The 22,512-nt window shown below is 41.9% G+C and overlaps 1 protein-coding gene across 1 annotated transcript in view; it reads right to left on the reverse strand.

The window, feature by feature from the left end:
* The window catches only part of CNTNAP5 (contactin associated protein family member 5), a 795,339-nt gene that overhangs the window by 439,927 nt on the left and 332,900 nt on the right, over positions 1-22,512 (reverse strand). The window contains exon 4 of the mRNA XM_042954126.1: positions 6,762-6,909. Within this exon, the coding sequence (XP_042810060.1) occupies positions 6,762-6,909 (148 nt within the window). The remainder of the gene's footprint in view (positions 1-6,761; positions 6,910-22,512) is intronic.

Below are 22,512 nucleotides of genomic sequence, written 5' to 3' on the forward strand. Positions count from 1 at the left end.
CAGAGCCTGGAGCCTGCTTCGGATTCTGTGTCTCCCTCTCTCTCTCTGCCCCTCCCCCACTCATGCTCTGTCTCTATCAAAAAATGAATAAACGTTAAAAAATAAAAATAAAAAGGTAAGGGAAAGGCCTTCATTAGAAGGAGTACTGCAGTTTTTAAAAATGTAATAAACACTTTCAAAAATGAACAACGATGGCTAGCGTCTACATCTAAAAATTAATTGCACGTTAAATATTCACGGAACACACAGCAGCTGTCAGACACCAATCTAGGTCCCAGGTAGCTGAGAGGTAGGACATGATTCCACCTTATAGAACAGATTGGTGACAGATTGGTGGGGAAGCCCCAGGTAACTTTAATTTAACAAGATGAAACCTAGAATTGAAACATAAAACCTAAAAGGGGGCCACATGGCAAGGTCTAGGAGGCAAAAAGATTTCAAAAGCAGGTGATATCTGATCTGGCTGGTGAAGGGCAATCAAGAGAGAAAACCTAATGAAGGAGAAAGAGGATTTTTCGGAAAAAGGCAGCTGCAAGAATGAAAACATGGAATCTGGAGAGAAGCCCAGGTCTGTGCCGGGAACCGTGCATGTACACACAGCGGAAGCTGAATATGGGGATATGGCAAATGAGAGGGGTGGAGAACTCTGAGCTCCACCAAAGGCTGTGAGGAGCCCTTGAAGGGTGAGCCAGTTCTCCTTTCCAGAAGGTCCTGGAAGCAGGGAGACGGCCACTACAGCTGCTGAAATGCTGGCTGAGATAAGAGGAGGGACAAATCAGAGGATCACGTGACTGGGGTCTGCAGAAGTGTAAAGGGCACGAGATTTTCAAGCCGGGTTTGGAGAAAGAAGAAAGAGGCTCAAAGAAAGCAAAAGGGAACAAAACAAGAGCCTCCAGCTGGGGCGGACTCTGCCATGTTGAGGGATGACTGCAAGACACTGAAAGGCAGCCTGCTTTGACTCCTCCAACAAGGAGAGAGCTTTTCAAACTGGAAAGGCTAGACTTTATTAGGAAGGAAGTGAAGCCCGGGAGAGGTTAGAGAAGAGGAAGGGCTATCTCTTACTATAAATATCTTTCCTCCTGCAGGCCAGATGAAGTTTTTTAAGTTACTGTAGGGAAATGCAGGAGCAGAGAGAGACAAGTGGCTCTGTTTCCTACCTTCCTGCCCTTGCCTCTTGTGCACTAAGCAGCAAAATCCCGCAGCTCTCCCCCAGTTTCCCCTCTGTGCTCACCCCTCCTGCTGCCTGGAGATCCCCTCTGCCGGGCAAGTCACTACTCAACTTCTGAGACCTAGCTCAGGCGGCTGGTATCTCTGCAATCTTTCTGATACCAACAGTAACACTGGCTTACTTTGTCCTCTTCCCCTCCCCGCGGGTCCCCTTTGCGGATTCCTATGAGGCACACGCCGTATTTTGTGGCAGGTTTTTATTTACATGCTTGTTACACCCTCTCTGACTATCAGCAATGTCAATCATTTGACAAATACTGAAATAATACCAAGAACCCAGCATTGTGATGGGTGTGGGGGTACCTGACAGGTGCAGTGACTGCCTTTTCAAAGCAGAGAGTCCAGTCGGGAGACATATGTCAAAGAAACAATTGAAGAATTAATTAATGAAATGCAATCATACAAAAGCGCTTCAAAGAAAAAAACTACAGGATTCATTAAAGTTCACAGAAAGGTCTTGTTTATTTCTTATATCCCCCAGGGCTTTGCATGATGCGTGGTGTATGTGATGTATCTTAATTGCTCAATAAAGTTGTCAACTGAAGGAATAAATGAGTGAATGAGTGAATGAATGAATGAATGAATACGCAGATATTTCCAAAATGGTTAAAACTTTAAGTCTTAAGAAATTATAGAACTGTAAGTTTTCCACCAATCTTTAGCAACATACTCAAATGGATTTTTGGACAAAAAGGTTTATGAGCCCATGGTGTGGGGAGAAAAACAGTTCCCTAGAAACTACAATGGGTGTTATTAACAGCAAGTAATTTCAGGTGAATTACATGGTTGCCCATGCTGAGACTGGACTGATATATGTATCCATTCATTCCTAAATACCTATTTCTGCCTATTAGGTCCAGAGACTTAATAGACAAGGTGCCTATTCTCATGGCACTTACATTCTGGTGCAGGGCTTTGGAGAGGCAAACAACAAACAAGTAAACCAAAACAAACAAAGAAGATTCTGTTTTGTGAGAGGAACCACGAAGAAAATAAAGGCACAGCATATAGCCAGGGGATAACAGCTGATACACAGGAAGTAGGGCAGGAGACTTTAGAAGGGCAATTAAAGTGGACTTCTCTGGGGGCACTTGGGTGGCTCAGTCAGTTAAGCGTCTGACTCTTGATTTCTGCTCAGGCTATGATCTCATGGTTCCTGAGACTGAGCCCCACATAGGGCTTTATACTGACAGAGTGGAGCCTTCTTTGGATTCTCTCTCTCTCCCTCTCTCTCTGCCCCTCCCCCACTCATGCACATGTGTTCTCTCCTTCTCTCTCTCTCAAAATAAATAAATAACATTTTAAGAAAAGTGGACTTCTCTGAAGAGGTGGCATCAGAATTGGAATTGCATTGGCTAAAGGAAGTAACTCTGTAAATTCTTGGAAAAGCTGTTCTGTGCCTAGGGAACAGAAAGTGCAAAGGCCCTGTGGTAGAAAAAGCCTGGCATGTTCCAGGAATAGCAAGATGGCCTCTAAGGGCTGGAAGAACTAAAAGGAATTTGAAGAGGTTGGCAAGGAACCTCCAATAAGAAATTCTACTTGCTGGAAAGGAGTCTCAATTTTATTTTAAGTGAAGTACGCAGGGGAATGATGCAATTCTCTATAATATTTATAAGAATCACTTTGGCTACTGCCTCCCAAATAGGTTTGGGAAGACTGGGGCATAGAGCAGGAACTCCAGCTGGAAGGTGATTTAAATACACTGGGGGAGAAGAGACAGAGGCTGCAGCTCTGGAAGGCAGAAATATGTGGATTCAGGGCACGTTTTGGAGGAGAGAGCTGATGCAGCTACTGTGAACTTAAATAAGTTGCACGGGAATGCCAGTTATGGGAAAGGAGGACTCAAGACTGCTTTCTGGGCTTTTGCTCTAGCAGGTGAACAAACAGTGGTGCCATTTACTGAGTTCAGGGAGATGTGAACAGGTGTTTGAGGGAATGGTATTCAGGAGTTGTATTTCTGCTCTATTCAATTTAGACTTTCACGAGGACATACCTAGCATATTGCCTATATAATTCTAGAGGTCAGGCCAGGAGATACAGATGTGAAGACGATCAGCGTATCCACAGTGTTTAAATTCATGGGACTCTGTAAATTCAGATGTGCTTGGGGTGTAGATGCAAAGAAGTTCTGAGACAGAGCCCTGAGATTGAGCACAGGTAGCTGGTGAGCCAGAAGGGAAAACCAGGTTTTTAAAAGGTAGAAATAGGTAACTGAACCAAATACTACTGAGAGGTTGAGTGAGGTGAGAAAAGGGAAGTGACCACTGGATTTGGTGATGTGGAGTTCTTCACTGGTGGTCTTTGCTGAAGTAGTTTCTGTGGGGTGTTTTGCATTAGATGATAGAGAGATAGATACGTAGATAGACAGATAGATAGATAGATACAGATATAAATAGATACAGATACAGATACAAATAGATACAGATACAGATACAGATACAGATACAGATACAGATACAGATACAGATACAGATACAGATACAAATAGACTACACAGAACTGCTTACATGAGTGTGGGGGCCCCAGGCAAGTCCGAAATTCATCTGCAGGGTGGGCTGTCAGGAAGGGGAGGACGAAACTCGGGCAGGACCTGAAGCTACACTGTTCAGGTAGAATGTCTTCTTCCTCAGGGAAACCTCAGTTCTGATCTTAAAATCTTTCGACCGACTGAATCTGGCCCACCCAGACATCAAGAATACTCTCCTTTCCCCAAAGCCCAGTGACTGCAGATGGTCACCACCTCCGAGCAACTCCTAGGTTAGTGTTTGGTTGGATCCTGGGACCCTGGCTAGCCAAGCAGACACCTGGAACGGAACAGCACGTGTGTCCAGACCGCAGAGAATCAGGTGCAGTGTGCTGGGGTGTGAGCGGGTGGAGGTGCTAACCACACACAGACCTTGGAGAGAAGCTGTTCTGTGAAAAGCAAGGGAGAGAAGGAGTAGCTGCTAAGTAGGGCTAGTCAGCTTTTGTTGTATTCCTTTTGATAGCTTATAGAGCAAAGTCTTCTATGTACAGGAATGACCCAGTCAAAGGGAGGATGAGATGGTATTGAAAGGGAGGACCATCCTCTGATCCAGAGGACACACAGAGACTTGTTTTTAGATAGAAATGAGAGATGAGGGATCGTCTGGGTGGGGCAGTCGTTAAGGAGGCGACTCCTGATTTCAGCACAGGCCACGACCTCGCTGTGTGTGAGATCGAGGCCCACTTCGGGCTCTGCACTGACAGAGCAGAGACTGCTGGGATTCTCTCCCCCATCCCCACATCTCTTTCTCTCCCTCAAAATAAATAAATGTTAAAAAAAAAAAAAAAAAAGAAGTGAGAGGTGAATTCTTTTTTTCCCCAAGGGAAAGCAAAAAAGCACCAGGACCAATGATTGGAAAGGACCGAGTGAAAGCAGCTCCCCAAGGTGGCTAACATCCCATCACTCACAATAGGTTCCCAAAGATAAGTTATCCCTTGAGGGAATGCACTCAGTGGACATGGAGCCTACCTGGAGGGCAGACCCCGTAGGACTGGCCTTCCTCCAAATCAGGGACTGTGAGCCTGGTCAAGAATTGGGCTTTAGCAGATCTGTGGGCCTCCTAATATTATAGAAAAATCTGCTTATGAAAAAATGTCACTGTGGGTGCTCTTCTTAAGGGGATGTCCCTTGCTGCCATCAGAGTCTCAAAGGGATCTGACACTGGGAAAGATGAATGCGTCCCTCCAAGGTCTCTTTCAACCCTCCAGTCTGCTCTTCAACTTGATGCGAGGAGTCTTTTTGTGTATGCATGCAGAACGATGTACATGAACAGCAAAGGAAAGCTGACTGGCTGACAGAAAACAATGAGGACATGTTAAACAGTAATGGGATTGTTACCCCAAAATAAATGGCTGAAGTCATAACATAGGTAACCTCTTTACTTCAGCATGAAAGTGTCACCTTTTACTTAAAAATAAACCTCCGACTCTCTCTCTCTCTCTCTCAAAATATATAAATAAACTTAACAAAAAATTACTTTAAAAAAAGTTTTCTTTAAAAAAAAAAAGGGGGCATCTGGGTGGCTCAGTTGGTTAAGCATCCAACTCTTGGTTTCAGCTCAGGCCATGATCTCATGGTTCGTGAGTTCAAGCCCCGCATCAGGCTCTGCACTGATGGTACGGAGCCTGGTTGGGATTTTCTCTGTCTTCCTCTGTCTCTGCCTCCACCCCTCATTCTCTCTCTCTCTCTCTCTCTCTCTCTCTCAATAAATAAATAAATAAATGTAACAAAAAATTACTTAAAAAAAGTTTTAAAATTAAACCTCCGAGTAGCAACACCTGTTATCAAGAGACGAGGCATCAAGGGAATCCGGGCATGCCAGAGAACCTGGGATTGGAAGCATGTGCCCTCATGGACATTCTGTGCAGTGTTATGCAAGGGCTGAAGTGGAATGCAGTGTTTCCCTAGCCTAATGGTGTGCTGTTGATGTATCTGTTGTATAACATACTCTTTCTGGAAATGCTTGTTCAAGATAAAGACAGCCATTTCACAAGTAAATCCCCTCTGTGCAGAAATTTATTTTTACTAGATGCTCTTATGTCCATTGCTTCCCTAGGGAGCTTGTTAATACTTAGCTTTCTGGGTCCCTACGCCCAGAATCATAATCCAGTATGTACAGGACTTGGCTAGGCAAATGCATTTTTAAGGACCACTCCAGATGATTCTGATACAGGCATTCAGTTGGCCATATTACAAAAAAACGGTACAAGCACATAACCCAATAGGCACTCTTATAACCAAAACCAAGATCTGTTGAACCATGTTAGTGGTAGCAATCACATGTGTTCATACATTAGGGGTCACTGGGTTTTAGTATATAAGCAGGAGATGTCACTGCTAAGGTAGAAAACTAATTTATGATGGCCTACTTTTAGTTTTAAATATAAAACTTGCAGAGGAGAATTATAGGAATGATTACATTTCCTGCGTAATTCTGACTATATTCCAGAGCGATTGCCAGTTCTACCCGTGGTTACCATATTCCTTATTTGCCAGCCACTTTTACGTTCAAGAACAACTCACAGATGAATAGTTGGCTAGCATAACTCCAGGCGAGAAGCACTCCCTGGGTTACATCAGGTTGGAATGCTCCTTTTCCTACCCTTCTAGAACAAGTGAAGAGGGAGAACCTTTTCTCTTCACAGTGCTGAAGGAGGGGTGAATTTATCATACCTGTAATACCTCACTTCTGGGAAAGAATGGAGCCCAAATTCCTCTTCTACTTCAAGGACAAATGATGCTCACATTTCAAGAGCTCTTCACTTTGAACTCTGGGCTGTTGTTAAGCTCTTATCACGTTATCACTACCAAGCTGCTTCATCCCTAGACAGAAGAAGACTTTTTCTAGCTCTGGGTTGAATTTTACATTTTCAAGTGTGCAGAAGTTATTAAAGGCTTGAAAGAGTTTTGAAACAACCTGAGATTGCCATCACAATGTAGATAAGCTGGTAACCCTTGGAGGGGCGGCACTCACAACACATCAGCGTTGAGGGTACGTGTGTACACTTACTATAGGAGCATCCGTAGACCTCCACCCTCATGCCAATCTTTCCACTTGGATTCCATTCCAGGGGCACAAAGCGAATGAAGCGGGCTCTCACTGAGTGCAGTAACTTATGGTGCATCACGCTGTCAGCATTCATGTTTCCTGCAAAGGTCTGCGGAGAGAAAAGGAGGCCCCATGAGATTTGTGACACCATTGCGTCTCCTTCCCATGCCGAGCTCAAAGCACCTCACTGCAAATCCACATATGTTACTCCACTGAGTCTTTCCAAGAAAATCCTCAGTTTCACAGATATGTCAAATAGAAACCGACTCCTGTGAAAATTCATTATGTGCCTTTTTTTTTCAGAAATGCTATCCATTACTCTTTGAGGAATTCTCTCCCCCAAGGTTAGACATGACACCTGAAAGCTTCACAAAGTAAATAATACCATGACGTTCCAATATTTCTAATACTCATAGTCCCTTCCTGTGGTAGAGGAGATAAGTGGCCATCTCCTCTTAGAAGGAAAAGGCTTTCATTGAAGTAACTGTTACCATCAGTTGAGGCCAGTCACTATGCTAAGCACTTTCTATTATGATTATTACCATTTCACAGATTAAAAAAAAAATACCTGAAGCGTAAAGAGAAAAAGGGTGAAGAAAAAAGAAATCTTCACATCATCCAATTGGTTAGGAATTGGTCTGAGATTCAATTCCATGGTCGTCCTATTCCAAAGCTTGTGGTTTTTCTACAGCCCCACACTCTTCAACTATCGCCATGTCAATCGTTACTGGAGGGAGAAGGGGGGTTCTGACTCTTATGACTCTTAGGTAACTCATTTTCTCAGGAAGTTGAAGCAAAGGAGCACATAGTTTGGGAACTATTGGGCGCACCAGAATTATGTCCTCTAGTCTTCATTTGGATGAGGGATTTCTGGAGTAAAAATTTTTCTGAAGATGGAATCCAAAGTCTCACACCCCATCTCTTTTCCCCACTGGGGTAGAATATACGTAACATAAACGTCCCACTGAAACCATTTTAAAGTGTATATTTTAGTGGCATTAAATACTTTCACACCATTGTGCAACCCTCACCACTAGCCATCCAGACAACTTTCTCATCACCCCAAGGTTCCCTAATCCTTAAGACAGTATGTCATCTAGCACATGGATTTGCTTGCTTCATTAAAAATCGTCATTTGCCTTCTTTTCTGATTCAAGTATTTGTAGACAAAGCATACTTGCTAATGTCCCATCAATGTCAATAAAAAGGAGATCCACTAGTTTGTCAAGTGGCCAAAATGAACACGAAGTAAAGTATCTTATGTAAACAATGGAATTGAATCCATTTTCAAAGATCCAGTCTGAACCTTGTCTGTATCCTCACCACAGCTGTGAACACTCAGACATTCTGCAGCACACAATACACCCAGGGGCTACTAACTCTGACAGGAAGCAATTGATAGCGTCACTATTACGCAGCACAAAGTGGCTTACTGAAGAATGAATACATTCACTTCCTAATTTGCAGCTACACCTGCAACAAAATTCTCATGTAACGGAATGACTTAGTGGAGAGGAATTCCTCAAGATTCAAATCCAACATCCAGGCCACAGATTTAGGCAAGGCTGTACCATTTTTTCTTCATGCAAATAAGAATGACTCTACTTGGCAGGCTGGCTCTTCCACATGTCCTGCTCCCAACTTTACATCTGGTACAGGTATAAACCTTCTTTAGTCCCTTGTTCACTTAGAAAGGATCTTTCCCAGGGCACCCGGGTGGCTCAGTCAGTTAAGCATCCGACTTCGGCTCAGGTCATGATCTCACAGTTTGTGGGTTAGAGCCCCGTGTAGGGCTCTGTGCTGACAACTCAGAGCCTGGAGCCTGCTTCTCCCTAGAGAATCTCCCTAGAGATTCTGTGTCTCCCTCTCTCTCTGCCCCTCCCCCACTCACGCTCTATCTCCCTCTGTCTCAAAAATAAATAAACGTTAAAAAAAAGAAAGGAATTTTCCCTATAGAGTTTAGAGTTTTCGGTTTCCATTTTTAATATGTTTTTGTCCACATTTCTTTGATATATATGTTCATACATGTTGTATATCTTGGGGAGAGGTACTGGTGGTTTCTGATTGTCCTGGATAGAATGAAGGTATTTCATGGTTTTCTACAACCTAACTGGGGAGTTTCCATTCAGTAATCTGGACTCCCTCTTACTCATGGATGCTACCACCCACCTCCCAGGCACATAAAGGCCCTGGGTCTATAGTATCTCTATCTAACCTAAACTTTCAATAAAATCTTTCTTACACTGAGGACAATGGGGTGCCCCCTCCAGAGTTCTATGTAATATATAGACCAAATATATCTTAAGCTAACATTTAAATCCTGGTTGTATAATTCTAGATATAAGATTTATTTTGTGAACCTGGAATCCTTTATAGGATCCCTTAACTCATGTACTAAGTGCTCTGATGACGGAATCTTGGATTCTCATCAAAAAGGGCACATCTTGGAAAGATTGTGTAACATTAGGCAAGCGACTTAATCTTTCTGAGTCTCTCTGTCATGATCTGAACACCTCACGGTCCCAGAGCTATATAATTTGTAGTTTCATAGCCTCATAGGCTCATGCCAGAGGAGACCCAAGGTCTCAAAGTTTGAGATCTCAAAGTATGCAGTGCATGGTCCCAGGACCCTCTTGGTGCTAAGAGGCTAACATTAACTTGGGAATACTTAAAGCTGGAGGCAGACTGAGTCTAAAGGAAGCTTCAGCCAAATTCTCACCAAGTTCACTAGTTCAACTTCTGACAAGATCAAAAGTAATCATCATATATCAATGCAGGAAGTTGCAGGCTAGAAAGAAAAGCAAACAAATGTCTCCTTCCTCTTCCAGTGCTTGAATTCCAAAGCCCTATTAGATTCATTAAAGCTATCACTCACCCCAAGTCAGCTCAACTGCTAAAGATACCTGGACAGCATTAAGGGTGACAGCTGACTTTTCATGAGAAATGTTAGAGACCAACTAATGCTGAAAGTAGGATACCATTAATCTAGCATTCTTTTGTTTTAAATTTATTTATTTTGAGAGAGTAAAGAGAGCAGAGACAGAGGGAGAGAGAGAATCCAAAGTAGGCTCCACACCGTTAGTGCAGAACCCAATGCCGGGCTCAAACTCACGAACTGTAAGACCGAGACCTGAGCCAAAATCAAAAGTTGAACACTTAAGCCACCCAGGTGCCCCTCAACTTAACATTCTATACCCAGCAAAAATAGCTTCCAGCTCTGAAGAAAAAATAAACATAGTTTCATTTAAACAAAACCTGAGATAATTTATTACCAATAGACCTCCACTGCTAAGAATTGCTACATAAGTAATTCCATCTAAAGAAATTGATACAAGATAGAATTTTCTATTTTTTTAATTAATTTGTTTATTTTTGAGAGAAAGAGAGAGAACACGCACATGCCAGTGCATGAGTAGGGGAGAGGCATAGAGAAGGAAAGAGAGAATCCCAAGCAGGCTCCATGCTGCACTGTCAGTGTGGAGCTGGATGCAGGGCTCAAAGTCATGAACTGTGATATCATGACCAGATGTGAAATCAAGAGTTAGACGCTTAACCAACTGAACCAACCAGGTGCCCCAAAGACAGAATTTTCAATGTGCAGGAAGGAATTAAGGATACTGAAAGGGTTAAATGTGTGGGTAAGAATAAAAGACTAGATTTCTTTCTTTTCCTAAAAATTGTAAAGTCAATTCACACTTTAGAGGAAAACTAAAAACACATTGTGAGATTTATAACATATATAGAAGAAAACATATGTCAACAAAGCTGCATAGAACGGGATACAGGATAAATAGAATTACACTAGTGCAAGGCTGCACATTGTATATAAAGTGATATATTAGCAATTTTATATAAATTATGTTAAAGATGCACAAAAATAAACCAAAAAGGTATAGCCGCAAAGCCAATAAAAGAGAAAGGATGGAATAACATAATAATAATAATAATAATAATAATAATAATAATAATGATAATAATAATATAAGAACAACAAACCTGATCCCAGTTTAACACAAAATAAGATAGGAAATGAGAAACAAAGGAATAAATCACAGACAAGAAAAAAAAAAAAAAAGGTAAACTTAAACTTTACCAAACTGGTGATTACATTAAAAGAAAAATGATTAAAACTCCAGTGAAAAGTTAGAAATTGTCGGGCTGATGGAATAAGTGTGTGTGAGGAAGAAGCCAGTAAGGATGTAGAATATTCAAACAGTGAAACTGGCCTAATTAATGTTCACAGAACATGGAACAATGACAGGTTAAATACATTGTTTTCAAGTGCACACATAGGACATTCACTAAGAGGGACCCTATCATATATGGTAAAAAAAATCATATGGCTTGTTTTCTGACCACAATTAAGTTGTCATAATAATAACTTATTTAGGAAACCCTCAAATGTTTGGAAGTTATTCAACACACTTCTAAATGACTCATAGGTCAAAGAAGAAATCAAAATGGAATTTAGAAAATAGTTCTAATTGAATGATGATAAGAACACTGTATCAACATTTCTGGAACATAGCCAAAGCAGCCCTTAGAAGAAAATGGATGGTTACAAATGCCTTTTTTTTTTTTACATGAGAAGGAAGAAGTAAAGTTAAAAATCTATATTTCCATCCCAAGAAGATAAAAAACTAGTAAATCTGAACTCAGAATGTTATACTCAGCACTAAAAAATAACCAACAACACCTGCTCCAATACGTGTGTTGGGCAAAAGTAGCTAGCCATCAGGAGTGCATACTACATGATTCTATGTATATGAAGTTCTAGAAGGCGCAGAACTACGCTCTGAGGATGGAAATCACATCAGCAATTTTCTCGATGATGCGAGACAGAAAATGACCACAAAGAATATCCATCAATTCATCTGAACATAACTTCCACACAAGGTAGAAAATCTGCATGATCTTCATTTTAAAGATGAGACAACTTGATTTTGGAGAGCCTAAATTGAATCATAAATTATAAATCAAGAAATTATCAAATTGAGACTGGATTATAGAGACTCTGATTAAAGTCCGGTGACCCTCTGATTGCATTCTCATTATTGCCCATATACATCGGGTTTCTGAAACCAAATCATGGCTGTGGGACAATAAGAGCTACCAGGTTTGAGGGTCTGCTCCACGCCAGGCACTTGCTAGGCCCTCCGTATAATTTTCGTTCACTCTGTCTACCTCAAGAAGGTTTAGCCAGCTTCCTCACTAAAGGAGCCTCCCCCCGCTCCCCCGCACACGTACATTTCAACTTTCCGAAGTTGCGGCACATCTTACAATTGTGCTGCCAGTCGACAAGGGATTCCCCACCTCACTGGCAGACTTTGGGAATCAGGTCAATTTGGGGCAACGGTATCTATACTGTTTCTCACAAGTTTGTTTGGTTCTCACCCCACATCAACCAACAGTATACTGAATCTGGGCACAAACCTTTTACTATTGTCGTGGGATAAGTGGCATTATTTTATAATAAAATATCATGCATATTGTTCTTTTTAAAAAATGTTTATTTATTTATTTTTAGAGAGAAAGAGAGAGGGCAGGAGGGACAGAGAAAGAGGGAGAGAGAATCTCAAACAGGTTTCACACTGTCAGCACAGACCCCATGGTCAGGCTCCATCTCATGAACCATGAGATCATGACCTGAGCCAAAATCAAGAGTCAGATGCTGAACCTACTGACTCAAGAGTCAGAGCCACCCAGGAACCCCTCATGCATATGGTTCTTGAGGCTGTTCATTGATTTGGTCCTTATATAAGAACATAGTGCATAAGCTCATCTTTCTTCTCCCATATCATCCCCCATAGTTCAAGAAGTGTAACGACCACAGAAGGTGAGTTCATGTGCGCTCATAAGAGAAAACAACTACCTAGAAGGGGGCTCACAGGAGGAGCATGTAGGAGAACACACAAGAAAACGAGAGTTTCAGAGTCAGCATTCAGCTCCTTCCCCTTACACATTCATTCCTTGTCACTACACAACGTTTTGGCTTATGAAAGGAAGACCCTTTGCTCATGATGAAAGTGCTGATACTCTTTTTATTCTTTACTAGGCAGCTAATGGAGTAGGCACAAACTATGAGGCTAAGACAGGATGGTCAGTGGCACTTACCCATGGAGAGTGAACGGGTCTGGGCTCGCTGCTACCCAAGCAACTCACTTGGCTGTAACAAATACATCACATTGTGCCAAACCCACTGATGGCTCTGACTGGCAGCGAGACTGCAAGCATCCAGGTGCCATGGGGAAGATGTCATTAATTTGCTTAACTGCAGCGTGGGCAATAAATAACAGGTGCAGCAACCAAATTCTGCCTCCGTAACCTTGACAGGGAATATCAGGAATTCTCAGGGAGACCTATTTCAAGTCTGGTGCTCTGCCAAACTCCATGCTGCCTAAGGGTCTGTTTTAAAAGAAGCAGTAGAGTGGGAGAGAAAGGATATGAGCTGTGAGTGCTATCCTAACCACCTTGCTGATTCGCTCTGTCGTCCCTTGCAAAGTGCAAGGACTGTAGTTCCTTTGGGGATATGGGCTGTATCTTATTTTAAACCGGAATGTCTAGTGCACGGAACGTGGTATTTCTTCAAGATATGTTGAAATGGCATTTGGCAACCCAAACCAAATCTGTGCACTGTAGTTATTTCAAAATCAGTGAATTTCAAACAGCATCTTAACTTCGCTCACACTGGTATTAGTAAGTTGCTGAATCACTGAGTGAATGAATAAGCAAAGGAACACAACTTTTCTGACTCTTGGTTTTCTCACCAGGAGAACCGTGCAAATAAAATCTCCAAGGCAGTGGTGAAACTTACATTAAATACTACATGCAAATGACATAGCACATAATAGATTCTCACAAACCACACAATACTCTCACAGAGAGACAGAAATTCCAATAGCTAGTTCCTGTGTAAAAATATCTTTGTGTGAGAGCATATTCTGAAGCAGTGAGTTACTAATACCCTCAAGCCCCATGCAAGGCATTTGTCAATCATACTTACATTTTCTGAATGACATTCAAAAGGTTCTCCCAGAAAAACAGTACAAACTAAAGCTAAGGAAGGACTAGCAACCCAGAGCTAATCAGAAATACATTTTTTTTTCTTATTTAATAAGATACATTTAATAAGGCAGAGGGTAATTAACATGCAAACTGCGGAGTTAAAACTAAAATTGATACACCCATTCAGGCTTTGAAGTTCCAAACTGCTCTGTAGGTGTGCTGAGCACTTTGTGCTGAAATGGATTTCAGATAGGCACTTATACAAAAGAAAATGCGAGGTAAGTGTTAGGAACTAGACACTATTGGTGGGAGACAGGAATTCTGTTTCTTACCATTTATTTGCTGTTTTTATATATTTTTTTATTTGAGTATAATTGATACCCAGCATCACATTAGTTTCAGGTGTATAACATAGTGATCTGACAAGTTCATAAGTTATGGCACGTTCACCCCAAGTGTAGCTACCACCTGTCACCATACCTTACTATTACAGTATCATTGACCATATTCCTTAAGTGACAAATTTTAGGGGTATAAAAAGGAGAATTAGACTACTGAATTATTTTTTTATTCTACTCCTGTTTGTAGGAAGTGTCCATTACATCATTATATCCTTATAAGAGCAGATGTGGTATATCTACTTGCAATTTCATAACAGCAATTATTTAATTGGGCTAGAAAGCCACCCTGAATTTGATAACTGCTTAAGAACAACTCCACCTCTGTCGCTTGATCCTGATAGCTGGCAAAGAGGAAAACTAATCCATGGCACTGTCCTCCTTTGCCAGTACAGTCTCCAGAGTAGGAGAACAGCTCAAGGATTGAGGGCAATAGTAGAGAAAAACTGTCACTCCCACTTGACCTTGATCACAAGTGGAGTAGGGTTCTCAGGTCAAGCCCTGCTAGTAACCATCACACACTCATGTTCTGTTCCCTTCTCTTAGGAATGACATGTTCTTATTTTTTTCCAGTTCGTGACTGTATCACTGAAGAGATATTTGCTTCCTCCTCTGTTTCTGGAAGTAGAAGTGCCCTCCAGCTTGAGGTATGAGTGCTTCCTCATTCCCACCCCAGCCCTGACACAACCTTTGCCAGACATGTGCTCTCATGCAGTCAATGGCCAATTGTCATTTTGCTCCTAGACTCCCTGTCCTGACCTTAACTGTCAGTCATCTGCTTGAAAGGATGGTTACTGTGGTTATTGTGTGGCCAGTTGAGAAAATGGAATGTTATGTGAAGTCATAATACTGGCCACTTTATTATTTTTTTATTAATTTATTTATTTTTGAGAGAGACAGACAGACAGACAGTGCAAGCTGGGGAGGGGCAGAGAGAGAGGGAGGCACAGAATCTGAAGTAGGCTCCAGGCTCTGAGCTGTCAGCACAGAGCCTGATGCAGGGCTTGAACCTATGAACTGTGAGATCATGACCTGAGCTGAAGTCGGACGTTTAACTGACTGAGACACCCAGGCGCTCTTTGATCACTTTAGCATTAAATTACCCATATTAAAGTTATTTGCATGCAAATCTCATCAGGTATAAAGTCTCCAAACAAACTTAACCCATCACATGCATTCTGGCTTATTCCAGAGTAAGCCAGAGATAGTGAGGGAAATAGTGAGACTTGCCAGCAGAAGTTAGTGAGTAACTTACAAAGATTAAAGGCCTTCAATTAAATGCCTCTCCCACTGGAGGCACCAGTGCCCTCAGAAACCAGTACCCATCCCTAGGCAGAAAAACTGGTTTCTCATAGATACCGCAGACCATGACCGTGGCATCTGGATATCTACCTCCACTTTCTCCTTCAAAAGTGATTAATTCTATATCCATTTCCTCATCTTCCCCCAGTCTGATGAACCAGTGTGTTCCTCTGTAATCTACTTGAATTAAAACAATTCCATCAATATCTCAAGTGCAAAGAGAATTAATTCATTGAATGTCAACAGTTACAAGCGCTAGGACAGGGCATTGCTACAGTTATGTTAAAGTAGAAGTTGAAGGAAGGGCTCTCAGATTGCCACTGGCCTCTGCCCATTTACAGCTTTAACAAATCATCATTGATTTAAAGGAAGTTTCCAAGTTAAGTTGCTCAAAACTCTCCCTAGACCAATAGGAACCTTATGCATACAATTAGGCTATCAGCATCGTTGTGACAATTATTGATCTAGGTCACATTACTAGAAAATAAAGTAAGATCAACTAATAATGTGGAAATAAGATATATTAACCCACAGCTAAATAATAGAAATGTGGTATTTTGTCTACCAGAGTGGATGATCCAGAACCCTAATTATTATTGAGGACACTATGCATGTACAGATAAATATTTGTTTAAAAATATGTATTTATATGAGACACCAAATTCCTCCATTGTCATTGCTGTGTTTGTTCAGAGGTTCCAATTTTTGTGTGACTTCTGCTGCGTTAAGTATAATGGGTAATAAAGTGATTGTTGACAACACTGTCATATATTTACATTTCCATCTCTTGTGCTAAGAGCTATAACACCATCATGTATGGCAGCTTGACCATATGGTGCACAACTGGAGAAGATTGAAACACCCACTTAGCAAAATCAGACTTTTCAGACTCCACTAAAGCAAAAAGAAACAATTCCTTTGCCCTCTTCTGATTTCTGGAAAAGAAAGACAAAGCTTTCTGAACTTCCTGGTTCATGAAATGGAGAACTGAGCATGGGGGTTGCCAGGAGGGCCTGGTCTTCTATTACAGGATCCAGACCGAAGAGACCCTACAGTAAGGACCTGGTCCAGAGCTAGAAAGAGACTACCCGATACATCCAGGGTAAAGTCATGGGGCAAAGGGAATAATGAATACCAAGATGGAAAGACTGTTGAGCTCTTCTGCCCGTTTATGTGCACTGCAGTCTTTTGTAGGGGCTCTTGCCAACTGCTTTTCCCTTCCCAGTACAACCCACCCTCCTATCTTGCTTTATTTTCCTTCCTAAACTCATCTTGCTTTACTTCTTTGTCTCTCTCCTTGCACTGTGAGCTCCAAGAGAGCAGGGACTTCTGGAATCACATGTGAGGCCCAGAAAGATTTGCTGAATAAAGGAACGATACACATTTTTTCCCCTAAATTGTTCCATTATGGAACACTGCTCTTTTTTCCATGGAACATGTTAAAAGAATGTTGCACTATAGAAATATGCAGAAAGCATCACCCTGAGAGAATTTCATGTTCATACCTTTTGGTGGACAAACCAAAGAGAAGTTTTAAGACATTTTCTCAAGGAAGGACAATTAGTTGAAGGGAGAATTGAAGCAATATTACGTATAGGAGTTCCTTCTACCATTATGGCTGACTTTCATGCTCTTAATTCCTTGACTAGAGCATTTCAGAGAAGCAAATAGAGAGGGAAGTTTCAATCTGTGTAGTTAAGAAAGCCTAAGCTATCCAGCCTATCAAAAACTACCCGAGGGAGAAGTATCACAAGGAGAGAGTGGGCAACATACATTGTCCACATTTCTTCCTTCATTCTATTCTGTGCCTGTGATGGTTCAATCGTTCGCCTCACAAACTATATGAAGACTGTGGATGTGGTTCCCACTGTCCTTTACATTTAACTGGCCAGAGAATAGGCTAGGTCCTACGAGGACCAAGTGAGGACTAAAGGATTCTAGGATGTTCTTACCATTATTTCCTCCACAGTGCTTTACGGGCTCACTTCCAAATAGCAATGTCTATACCAGCTGATAAGCCCCAATTCACCTGTCATGTAGCTGATTTTCTCCTAAAGATAATTTAACCTTGCTGAATAGAAACCTTTGAGGAGACAGCAGATTTCTCTGGAAATAGGAGCATGGAAGCAGTCAACACATGTCTTTTTTTTTTTTTCCTTCATTCGTTTTCCTGAGATTTGGATCTCAAACCAGCACTCTGAAGAGAAGGTGTTAGCTCATTGTCAGCCTTTGGCAAAACCATATAATAGGCCAAGTTTATCATGATCTACTTCTCTTATCCTTTCCTCCTTTGTTCCATTTCTGCTCTTAGCTGACTTTTAGCTATTTTTTGTCAAATTTTTAGTAGCTTAAGCAATGACCCTAGGAAACATCAGAATTTCCTTTTTTTTTTCAGTTTTATTGGGAAATAATTGGCATGCATCAATGTATAAGTTTAAGGTGTACAGAATGGTGTTTTGATTTACATAGATTGTGAAATGATTCCCACAATAGGTTTCGTTAATATTCATCATATTGCATATAAATGCAATAAAAAGAAAAGGAAATGAATTCTCCTTATGATGTAAACTCTTAGGGTTCAATCTCAACAACTTTCCTATAACATCACGTAGCTATGTTAGCTACGGGCATCATTATGTTGTAGATGACATCCCTAGTAGTCATTTACCTGATAACTGGACATTTGTAGCTTCTGACCACTTTCCTTCAGTCCCCTTCCCCCACACCTTCTTTCTCCATTCATTTCCCAATGGACTCTCAGGTTGTTTCCATGTTTTGGCTAATTGTACATAATGCTGGGGGTTAGCTCATTGTCATGAGGGTGCAGATATCTTTGTTTATATCAGCGTTTTCATTTCCTCTGGATATATTTCAAGAGCAGGACTGATGGACCATATGATGATTCTATTTCTAATCATTTGATGATCCTCCATACTGTTTTCCATCATGGCTGCACCAATTTACAATCCCACCAACAGCGCACCAGGATTCCCTTTTCTCCCCACCCTCACCACCACTAGTTACCTCTTGTCCTTTCAATGATGGACATTCTAACAGGTGCGAGGTGACATCTCGCTGTGGTTGACAGTTTTAAAAGGGACCCTTGAAGTACAATGAAGGAGGAAGAAAGGAAGAAAAACTTGCATGCAAAAATATTTCATTTCTGCTGACAGTATGGCTGGTAACTTGAAATAAAATACCTGGATATTTGCTGCAACCTCTGAGGTGTGGCCGTGAGTAAAGGAGAACTCAGGAAACATCTGGCGAAGGTTCATTTCTTTCTTTCTCTGCACTACCTTCATCATCTCTTCCCTGGATGACTGTAACAGCCACCAGATAATCTTTCTCTCTCTGGTCTTACTCCATTTCATCAGTCTTACAAGAGGGTATATTAGCTTCAAAATCAAGGAGAAATTTCTAGTATGCCCTACAAAAGCCCTCTGTTTTCCAAACCATCTCCTGCTTCTTCTTTCCCTACAGGGCCCTTCTACCGTATCGCACTGCTTGAGGTTCGCTCAAAAACACCTGCAAACTCCTTCTTTCAGGATCTTCTCTGTTGTGCTCTTCCCAAACTCTTTGTTTAAATTGGTGACACCCCCCCCCCCTTATTTATTCCTACAGTCTCCATCTTGGCCACACATCAGCAGCAGGGCTGGAACATGTGCATTAGAGTGGTCTCCTATAGACTGCAATCACCTTGAGGACCTACACCCTGATCATTTCGTGTCTCTAGCACCTGATACATGGTGGGGGAGGGGGGTAATACATGCCATTTTCATTCCACATTTCATGTATTATCCCTGAGCCCTCTGTAGGAAGAGTTATTGGTTCCTTGGCTGCATGACACAGTTTGAAGCTGCTGGACTTTGGGTGGAGGCACCCTCGAAAATCACTTCCTACCATTATTTCATATATAGCCAAAGGCCACTTATTCTGACTTTCAGAATCTTGGTTTCTTTATCTATTAAATGGGAGTAATAAGACATACAGAAGGAATTATATATATATCAAAGCTTTCTTTTTCCAAAAAAAGATTCTCTAGAACTATAAATGGATGGTCCACTCTCCAATAATGTGCACCAGTGGCTTCTACTGCTAATATGAACCATCCTTCCAGCTGCTGCCATGTATAAATACCAGGGAAGTCTGCATACTCCAGATTGAATGCAGAGAATTAAACTTGGATAATGTCTTTGTACCTCGCTGTATCAAGCAACACTCAGGCGCTGTTCATACTCTGCTTCATCCTCAAATTTAAATAGCGATTTTCAGACTACCTAGCTTGACAATTCTACACTCGGTCTGATTTCATTGGTGATGGTGCCTGAACCAAGTCAAACAGGCGTTTTGAGTTCCTCTGCATGGTGAGCTGACCTTACTCTGTTTCCTGATACTTCTATCTCACAATCCCTGCATGCTCTGTAAACTAGGCTATTCACTGTCACTGGCCACAGATATTACATGGAAGTTTGTTTCGGTACCTTTGTGCTATGCCTTTGCATAGCATTTCAGTGTAGAGTTAGGACGACAGACTCCGGATCATGTGCCTAAGTTTAAATCCTTACTGAGTTTGAGAACTTGGATGAGTACTCAACTTTTCTGTACTAATATTTGCCCAAGTTTAAAATGAGGATAAGAGAACATTCCCTTGGGATTGTTGGGTTGAGTGTGTGTGCGTGTGTGTCTGTGTGTGCGCGAACATGCAGGAACGTCTGTGTGTAAATTTGTTAACACGCACGCACCTGTCTCCTATTTCATGCCAGAATTATCATAAGTAATATATACATTCATATATATGGCTTGGATATTGCTTAGAATAGTTCTTGTGTGACATATGAAGTTCTGGCATAAAGTTCTACCTGTATAATTATTAACTCTTATTATTGTTAGTTCTACATGTTTAGTTAGATCATATTTACTGTTGAGCCCATGTCAAAAGTTAATTCCTTTACTAAACAAACCCTAACTCCCCATTCAAAAGGGGGAGGGGAGCTCACACTTATTGGATGTGGATTATGATCCAGGCACGCATTCTCGCATCAGGCCTTACCCCATCCCACGTTATTTCCAGGCATTTTGGAGACTGAGACTTAGAGGTCTGCGGAGTCCCAGATGGTGGAGCTGGGATGCGAGTTCTGGGTTGCCCATCAGTCCAAGCCTCCACTGTCCCCCACCCACACAGTCACTTTTCAGGAGCCACACAGTCTCCCTCTCCTGGGAACTATAACAGTATGCTATTACTAACTGTCAGGGCACTTAACACTTTCTATTTTGTATCATAGTGATGCGTGTGCATACCTGACTTTTACTATGAAAGAATGAACATTATTCAGTGCAGGATTTCAAATAGAATTCCCTCTGATAACCTCCACGCTTGCCAGGTATCGTGTGTACGTGCTTAAAGCTTGACTTTACGCAGCACACACCCAGCCCCTCCCTCTTTCCATCTTTGTTCAGCCCTTTGCTATATCAACGGGCATGTTTGTTTCTTCTGTTAGAGTCTACATCCCTTGAGTGAACTTAATTTGGGGCCAACTCTTTCACTCTAGCATGTATGATGGGTAATGTCCAAAGTATTTTAATATTCACGTTAAAAAACTGTAAGTAAATAACCACTATGACAAGGGGTGTTGACATTTTCATGGGATTTTAAGCCTAAATCTGAGTTTGACTACGTTCTCGTGGAGTGCAGGCAAAATGCATGGTTCTCGGGGGGCAGAGGTGCAGTCCAAAGGAAGGGGGACATTCAACCCAATGGAGTGCAGTCTTGTCTCCATCACAAGGGAGCCCCCATACATTAGTTACTTTACCTCTCTGTGCCTTTGCCTCCTCCCCTGTAAAATGGGGATGGTGACAGTGTGTGCGTCACAGGGCTGTTGGAAGGATAAAAGACAATGGTACATGTAAAATACACAGCAGTCCTGCATGCGACCAATGCTCATTACGTGTACGCTACCCGTATTCTCTTTCTCATCGGTAATATGTCATTTGTCAGGATAGGGTCAGGACGAGCTCAAAGTACCCCTGGGGTCCAAACCACGTTCTGCCAGGGACTGTGTTCCCGGTGCTGGTTCTGTGATATATCATTTCCGTCTCTCCTGTTTCCCTCCCTTTATCCTCCTTTATTAATGGCTAGAGAAAGCACACATGGTTGTAACAAGTAAGTACTAGAAATGTCTAAAATATGAGAGATATCTCCTACAGAGGGTTCTCTAATTTACTCTGAGCATTCTAAAACTTTGGTGCTTGCAATCCACGATGGACTGCTAGTTTAAAGCGAACCCCATTTCTTCAGTCATGCATAGAAAGGGATTGCAAGATTGTGTTGTAGAAATCAAGCACAATACCTCAGTGGTCCCCTCGTTCTTGCCAAAGTAAAGCCACAAGCTGGTTTGGATGAAGTGAAACCTGGGACAAGGACATGTGTAGCTTTTATGCACACTGACCTTGCACTCAGAGCAGGAGAAACTGTGTCCTGCCCCTTAGAATGAGCAGGCAGAGTGGTGCCCCTGGTTTTGGAGCACAGGTTAGTCTAGTCAAAGGCACCCTGGAGGGGCAGGGCAGCCACCAGAGTCCCTGCAACAGAAGGATACCCCAGGAGTGAAGGAGAGAGGTGCCCAGAAGGACAGTCTGCCAGGAAGTGCTGAGAAAGTTGGTCAAGGATCTTGAATAGGTGATCATCGGTTTGAAGTTCTACTGTGTTTTAGGTTTCTTTTACTTATCTCCAAGGCTTCTTTTTTTTATTAAAAAATTTTTTTAAGGTTTATTTATTTTTGAGAGAGACAGAGACAGAATGCGAGTGGGTTAGGGGCAGAGAGAGAGGGAGACACAGAATCCGAAGTAGGCTTCAGGCTCTGAGCTGTCAGCACACAGCCCGACGCAGGACTCGAACTCACGGACCGTGAAATCATGACCTGAGCCGAAGTAGGACGCTCAACCGACTGAGCCACCCAGGCGCCCCTCCAAGCCTTCTTCTTATGTCCAAACCCTACAGCTGAGTTTTCCTG

Source organism: Panthera leo, chromosome C1, assembly GCF_018350215.1.
Source record: "Panthera leo isolate Ple1 chromosome C1, P.leo_Ple1_pat1.1, whole genome shotgun sequence".
NCBI lineage: Eukaryota > Metazoa > Chordata > Mammalia > Carnivora > Felidae > Panthera > Panthera leo.